At 37.6% G+C, this 7,905-nt stretch overlaps 1 protein-coding gene across 1 annotated transcript; it reads right to left on the reverse strand.

The window, feature by feature from the left end:
- Window positions 1–4,601: 4,601 nt before the first annotated feature.
- On the reverse strand, window positions 4,602–7,666 carry LOC113230499 (outer dense fiber protein 3-like protein 2). The gene is made up of 5 exons (XM_026464462.1): window positions 7,391–7,666; window positions 6,724–6,855; window positions 5,491–5,698; window positions 4,921–5,110; window positions 4,602–4,825 (listed from the first exon to the last, which is right to left on the reverse strand). Exons 1-5 carry the CDS (start codon window positions 7,518–7,520, stop codon window positions 4,703–4,705), a joined length of 783 nt encoding a protein of 260 aa, XP_026320247.1. The 5' UTR covers window positions 7,521–7,666; the 3' UTR covers window positions 4,602–4,702.
- Window positions 7,667–7,905: the final 239 nt, after the last annotated feature.

The raw sequence follows: 7,905 nt of genomic DNA on the forward strand, positions 1-7,905 counted from the left end.
GGAAGTAAATCAAATGTCAAAACAAATGTTTTTCCAAGTGTTTTACTGAAATATTCGCAAGTATTGTAATAAAATGGACAAAAATATTGACAGTGAGAACAATTAAGTATTAATAAAAATTCGTCGCTGCAGCATTACGGGATGTGGCATTAGAAAAAGCGAAAATCGACCGAATGTAACATTGTACAGGCACGTGCTATTTTTCTGTCTATAAATCACACAAAAGCCCAAATATCTCATGTAATTAGACATATTTAAGTAGTTTATTCATAAATCTTGCCAAGTTTTGCTTTGGTTTCTTCAGATTGCCTGTTTGTTTGTATATTTTTGAGATAGTGTTGTTCTTGGAAGCGTACCTATTTTCGATATTTTGTTATTAAAATAATTCACTACGAGTTTTTTTTTATTTTCTTATTATTGTTTTTAGTATTTCAAGTTTACCTACAAATCAAAAAAGAAAAAGGAATGGTTAGAAATCTTACCGCCGTATATAAACATTGGATCAAAGACCATTTTCATTTATTCGCTTCATTTTGAACAGTCAAATTTTAACATAACTTTGAATGTAACTAGATTACATGATAATGCAATTCCATCATTAGGTGTATTGGTAAACATATTTACATTTAATTTAGATTAAACAAGACTCATTTACTAGGCATTCTCAGTTCCTGAAAACAAAATTATCCACTCGTTTCCGATTTTTTTCCCACTGACAACTTTAACTACTAAAAATTCTTATTTTATAAAGCCAGCAATACAATGGCCATGTTGGTTCAACGTTGCCGGGTGAAGGCTAATACCAACGTATAGACAGCCTATTTGCCTTGCCTTGCCTTGCCATCGTTCGGTGTCACTCGCCTCGCTGACCGAGTGAAGGCGAGCGCTAACGTGTATAGATTTCGTTTGACGTGGCTTGTCACAACTCGCAGTCGCTTGTGACTACTTGTCTCACTTCGGAGAGGTGTCGATTTTTCTGCACAAATCAAAGGGCTCGGCAAATAGTAGTCAATTGATATTGTATTATCAGACATTTGCATACTATTTAATATATGCGAAACATGTTTATACTAACACTGTCTCTTGTTAGATCTCCTGTTATACCATGTTTTAAGCAAATAAACGTATGATAATAATGTTATTATTGATAATATTACTACTTTCATCTATTTCCAAAATTAAATGGAAGCATTAAATATTCACTTAAATCAGTCACTGATATTAATTCTATACCAATGCATAAATAAAAAACGCTTACACTATTTGGAAACTTTAAAAATTTCTCTATGAAAATATGAATTTTGAGGTTGGAAATGTGTAGGAGATCTCTAGATTTATATTTCAAAGTTTTCTCTTTTTTTATATACTCTCGAATTACATTTTTTCCGTGCAAATTCACTTTTCGTAATATTTGAGTATTTGTAAACGCAAAACAATAAATTCAAAATTTCATGTGACATTCCCGGATATTCCCATATGACCTAAAATATTCCCAAATGGAATATTGATCTACTTTAATTAAATGTTTGCATGTCGATAATGGCTTATCGATATATTAAGGTACGACACTAAAGAAATCCGCCATTTGTTCGTTCAATTTTTGTTTATGTATGCACGTTCATTCCTTATCTAAGGCAGCTCCTTTCTTTTTTTTTTTTTTTCATACTGTAAGGTTTTGCATACAATTTTTTTTTAATTGATTTTCACGGCTCCGGGTACTTTGAATTTTTGAGCCAATCGTCAAAATAATCACTTTTGAAAATATAACACTTCTATAGTAAAACGAAAACACTTTAAATTTCGTTCACCGTGATAAATATAAAATTATATATAAGTTTTTTCTTGAGATATTGTGCAGTGTTGCCATATGGTAGCATTTCTTACATTTTTCGTATATGTATATAAGTAATTTTTGTTTGTAATGCAATTTTCGTAGCTTTTGAAAATAAACCAAATATATTTGTTATTGTAAATCTTAAATAGTTTATGAACCTAAATTGGACAAAAACGTAACTCAGAGATGGCGCAAACAAAATGAAATTAATCAACTGCCTCCGTGGCCGAACTGTTACCATGCCGGACTGCCACGCAGAGGTCCCAGGTTCGATTCCCGAGTTGAGAGAAATATTTGTATGGCCTACATTTATTTCTCTTGTGAGTTTCGGTATATTTTGTGGTTGTCTATGTGTGTGTCTATGGCATCCGCGACACAGGGTTTCACTAGTACGGGGCTATGTTAAGTGTGTGCGTAATTGTTATTATTATTATTATTAATCAATTACTTGATAAAGTTTGATTTTTCTTGAGCGTACTTACCTATTTTAATTTTAGGATTTAGGCGTATTTATATATATTTTACAGATAGAATTTTTTATTAAAAAACAGAATTGTAAAATGTAATTTTCGAGTCAAGGGCAACACGACGACAACACTGATTTTGGACCTGTTATTTGTGGTTCAATCACGGATAATGGCGTGTGCATGTGTTACATGAAACTAAATCTGCTACTGTTATAAAATTGTTGTTGACTATAATCATTAACTAATAAACCAAAACCAGTTACATTTAAATTTATTGATATTAACTGACTGTCGATATCAAATATTAAAATCAACATTATTCCAATTGCATTAAGCACAAAATCGTAGTCTCAAATATGTATAACAATAAGATAATAGATAACAATAAAATATAAAATGAGAAAGAGAACTTCACGTTGTGCACTGAAAGATTATAATTGTAAGATTTCCAAATCGTAGCATCGTCCAATCATTTGATTAGCGGCATTTCTTTCTCACAGCTATATGCTAATACATACTTGCTTGTTCGCGCGACTCAAGGCGTGTTGGTTACCACCATGCGCACAACTGGTTCGCTCCGTCTTAAGGTGGTTTTCCACCGGCGAGACGAGACGAGACGAAGAGAGACGAGAATTGAAAGTTCGCCGTCCTATTTCCACCAAAAATTGCCATTAATAGCTCGCGCGAGCTCGCGCTGTGATTATGGATATTGAAGATTCAAGTGAAACAATAGGGTGGTTTGCATTAATATTAGACATAACTGGTTGAAGACTGCACCACCTCAGTCAACCGTGACCATGGGACCTGTAAAGGGCCCGAAACGTCGTTGTGTTTGAAAAAACAAATATACGCGATTTAAATCCGGAAAAATATTTTTTTTCCTTTGTCATACCAATTTCAATCCTCGTCTCCACTCGCCGGTGGAAAATCACCTTTATGCTGCCTTTTCACCAGAAATGTGAGATGTAGCGAGGCGGTGTGCGTGGACAAAATCCAGCTATATAATTACTTCATTTTCCTGGCCTCCCTTAACGCAGCTCCGGTGGAAAAGGATTAGCGGAGTTAAGTATTTGTACATACAAAATAGCGAGAGATATGTACGAGGAATGTGTGCGAGGGATGCCGGCGAGGAATGTGCGCATAACGGTGAAGGAAACTAGACCTACTGAAAGTATGACACTAACTGACACTGAGACATCGCTACTGCTCACCCCACCACACCGCACCCCGCCCGTGCAGAACTGAAGAGTCCGTAACGCATCCTCGCACCGCGCCGTTCCATATCCTCTCACCGTCTAGTTACCTCGCACAGCTTTGGTGGAAAACATCGCACCGTTTCACAGTGCCGCTACACATTCTCGCATCGCCTCGCTACCTCGCACATCTCTGGTGGAAAGGCAGCCTTAAAGTATCTTAAAAAAAATCAAAATGTGATGTCAATTGAAAGCAAAGGGCTATAAAATGCCAACTCGCAATGTTTGACTTCGTTTGTCAATACAGGATGAGCAACGATCACTTGGGTAACCCAATCATCGAAAATCAACAATGGGAGTCGGAGACGAGACCATTTCCAGTCACAGGGATGTGTTTGACTTGCAACGTTTGTGTAAGTCTATTTGTGATTGGACTCGACCGACGCTACTCAGCTGCTAGTCTTCATTTCAAATAGATCACATTCTGGTCGTAACTACATATTTGTGTGTTACATACACTTAGTAACATAACTTTGGCAATTTGAATAAATTCACGCTTAAGCTATTCCATCATTTCGTCTAAATAGATAACGGTTTATAGATGCTTCGTGTTGTAACGCTGCGTTGTTTAAATACAGTCCTTTCATGTGTTTGGGGGCTAATAATAAAACCTTTTGTCTTATTCAAGGATGTTGCTGAGAGAAAATAATACCATTCAAACTTTAACACTTCTCTGTTGCTCGTAAAAAGGCGCCAACAAAGAGCATGAAAACAAGGAGAGAATAATTGGTAAGGGAACCTTCATAAATGGTTGTGTATAAGATTTCCACAAGCGCGTGAATGCTTACGTCACTGTAGCCAGTAAAACGTCCGTCTTGCATATAAATCAGAGCGGGCTGTTAGAGTTTGAATAAAACTTAGCGAAATAACTTTGATCGTGTTTTAACGTCACGACCGCGCCCCTTCGCTACTGTGGGTTGTGGCCGCTCCAAGGGCTTAAGCATTAAATTACACTTTGTATCCGACCAACCTCCGCAACTACTTTTTGACTTAAGTGAAACCACTTTAATATACATTTAAAGACTAAAAGATCAAACTTCGATTAGCAAATTTTAATATCAACTTACAAGTGTCTATACATATAAGACGGAACTTGTCTAAAGTGAACAAGTGTTAGAATGATTTACTTTTGTTGAATAATATAAATTCTATTGACCATCTAAGAGAAGGTCTAGCTTTGAAGACTTCAAATACTCTTCTTGTCGACCTACGTATGGAGAATGGCGAATACCAAATGAAGGAGCTGGTACGGTCTTTTTCCAAAGTTTGAACTGAAAATACAAAAAATGTTTAATTTAAATGCTATTTATGTACAAACTATCTCGATTTTTTGGGATAATTTTGTATGGTAAATAAAACAATTTACTTTTTTTTCGCAATACGTATTCGGAGCTGGATTCTGAAACATTGGTACTTTTCTGAAAGGATAACCAAAAGAAAATGCAGGTTTCGCTTTCATCACGTATTCGAATTTAGGATCATGTTCACCAGGCCCTGGAAAATCTGAGGCTTTGAGAAGTCTTTGCGGATACCCAAAAGAGTATGCCGGTTCCCTTCTGAAATCAAAGCACATAACTAGTAAATGAATATTGTGTGTACTTAATATTTGTTATGTAATTTAATGCTTTGTCTAGTCTACTCTTTATTTATTTTTAAGTAACGTATTTATTGCTTATTCCTACATATTATGTCAAAACAGTTTACAGCAAAACATTAAAGTGAGTAGCAACTAGCTATATGTATAACCATATGTGGATTATATATACTTTACATATATATCGTATTATTAGATTGGACGTTGCGTTGGTGATATATTGAAATATATTGGTAGATAGAAGTAACAATGTAATTGAATCACATGCTGCAGTTAGACTATAAATGTGTCATGTGTCTACCTATACTACAATAATTGTAATATGAAGAAGTTAGATTTTACTTAGCGGGTATTGGCGGGCAGTACATGTTTGGACCTGGGGTCCACATATCCCATGGTTCTTTAAATTCTTTTGCAGGTGGTTGTAGAGTATAAGCGGGAGATTTTTTGATTTGATCGTGTGGGTCGTATTGACCAGGCCCTGGCTTTCTACCATAGCCTATAGGTTCAGATAGCATGCTCATTACACCTTGAGGTATTTTGGATCGACCTGGTGAAAAAACCACTTGTAAGTAAACATACCTATCCAATATTAAATTATATTAAAATAATTACACAACCAACACGTTGCACAAACAAATGTTTTACTTAATAGCCTTCACCACGAGCATTCGCTTATAATGTAACAGCTCAAAAGCGAGCATTACAGTGGCAGTGGTGAGGGAGGAGAACCAAGCGTTCGTTGCGCAACACTCGCAATATTCGGTAGCTTCCTTCACCGGAAGCATTCGCCTGTAATGTAACAATCTGTTCAGATTGCAAGGTTGTGACTCCACCAAATATAGTGGAAATGTTTTCAAGTCTTTACTTAAGTTAAGTGCCTGCGAGTGCCTTTCGAGTGTCTGCGAGTGCCTGAGAGTGCCTTTGAGTGCATTTGAGTGCCTTGTGAGTGCCTGCGAATGCCTTTGAGTGCCTTTGAGTGCATGCGAGTGCGTGCGAGTGCATTTGAGTGCCTGCAAGTGCCTTGGAGTGCCTCCGAGCGCGTGCGAGTATCTTTGCAATCACAGGTACTCGAAAGCACTCTAAGGCACTCAAAGGCACTCACAGGCATTCAAAGGTACTAGTAGGCACTCAAATGTACTCGCAGGCACTCAAAGGCACTCGCAGGCAATCGTAGGCACTCAACGGCACTCGCACGTGCTCGGAGGCATTCAAAGGCACTCAAAGGCACTCGCAGGCACTCAACGGCACTCGCACGCGCTCGGAGGTACTCAAAGGCACTCAAAGACGTACAAAAGCACACAAAGGCACTCAAAGGCACTCGCACGCACTCAAAGGCACTCAAAGGCAATCGCAAGCACTCAAAGGCAGTCGCACGTACTCCTTGCTAACTCGCACATCTCTGGTGGAATCGCAGATAACCGAATCTTGGATATTACATTACAGGCGAATGCTCGTCGGTGAAGGAGGTAGTTTGTAATGTAATGCTCAAAAACGAATCTTGAATGTTACATTACAGGCGAATGTTCGCGGTGAGGAACCACCCTCATATATATTTAACTAAAATTGTAATACCTTTCCGTGTCAATCCAGACACGTTAAATATAGGAGCATTAGGTTTGGCTGCTGGTTTGGATGTGATGACTGGAATACTTAATCCAAAACTATATGCCGGGGCTCGCTTTATTTTTGAATATCCACGACCACCTAGTAAAAAATTGTTAAAGCAACAAGAGTAAGAAACGTTTTAAATGAAGTTACGATGCTATATGTTCATTGATATGTTCCACGACTGCGCATGGGTCTCCTCTCAGGCGAGGGTTCAGGCCATAGTCCACCACGCGGGCCCATTGCGGGTCGGAGAATGCACACGTTTTGTGAGCCTTGTGAATCGTCTGTGACATGCAGGTTTCATCACGATGTTTTCCAGCTCATGGTAACTTTCACCGAAAACTCAGAGGTGCGAGTCAGGATTCGAACCCATGATCCTACTTGAGAGCCAGCAGGTCAAACCATCAGGGTACCACGACTTTTTATCTTCACGTAGAGACAAGAAATAAATGACCTTTATCTTTTCATTGGTAATGCTACTAATTGTAAGGAGAGATACCATTATGTTCTCCTATACATTTATCACATTTTTTCTTGTTTTGTTTCCAAAGTAAATAATTATTACCAACTCCTTTGATGTCACAATTTGGCTACAGTCTACTAGTAGCCAGAAAACAGGATCTTTACTCACAGAATATGTTAGGGGAGTCGTAGTGTGCCGGTCCTGGTAGCTCTACTTTCGCGACACCACGTTTTTCCACCGGTTTCGGCGTCACTTGTTTTATCAATCTCGATCGGCATTCCCAGCCCCAGGGCGCCATACCGTGAATAGAAATTAATGGAATCACTCTTCCTTATAAAACTCTCCTCGTGTAGTTTCGATTCGAAAAAGCACAATAAAATTAAATGCAATAAAGGCGTAAAAATATTTTAAATATGCCAATTTTGACGGCTGCTTTCTTTATTTTTTTGGCCTTGATGTGAGTCATCTATTGCATTTTTGTGCATATACATATTCATTTTAGACCAAAGACTATCTTTTTCCATCCTCTGAGTTTTAGATTATAGCGAACTTTTTGACAATTTGGGTAACAAATCGCCACACAGATAGACGATCAATTTGATAGACCCATTTTACACTATGGAAACCTTAGACTATTTTTTTTCCATCCTCTAAGATGGAAACGAAAGGACATATTTATTATA

This window comes from Hyposmocoma kahamanoa, unplaced genomic scaffold (assembly GCF_003589595.1).
Source record: "Hyposmocoma kahamanoa isolate Upper Pololo Valley unplaced genomic scaffold, ASM358959v1 63, whole genome shotgun sequence".
NCBI classification, from domain to species: domain Eukaryota; kingdom Metazoa; phylum Arthropoda; class Insecta; order Lepidoptera; family Cosmopterigidae; genus Hyposmocoma; species Hyposmocoma kahamanoa.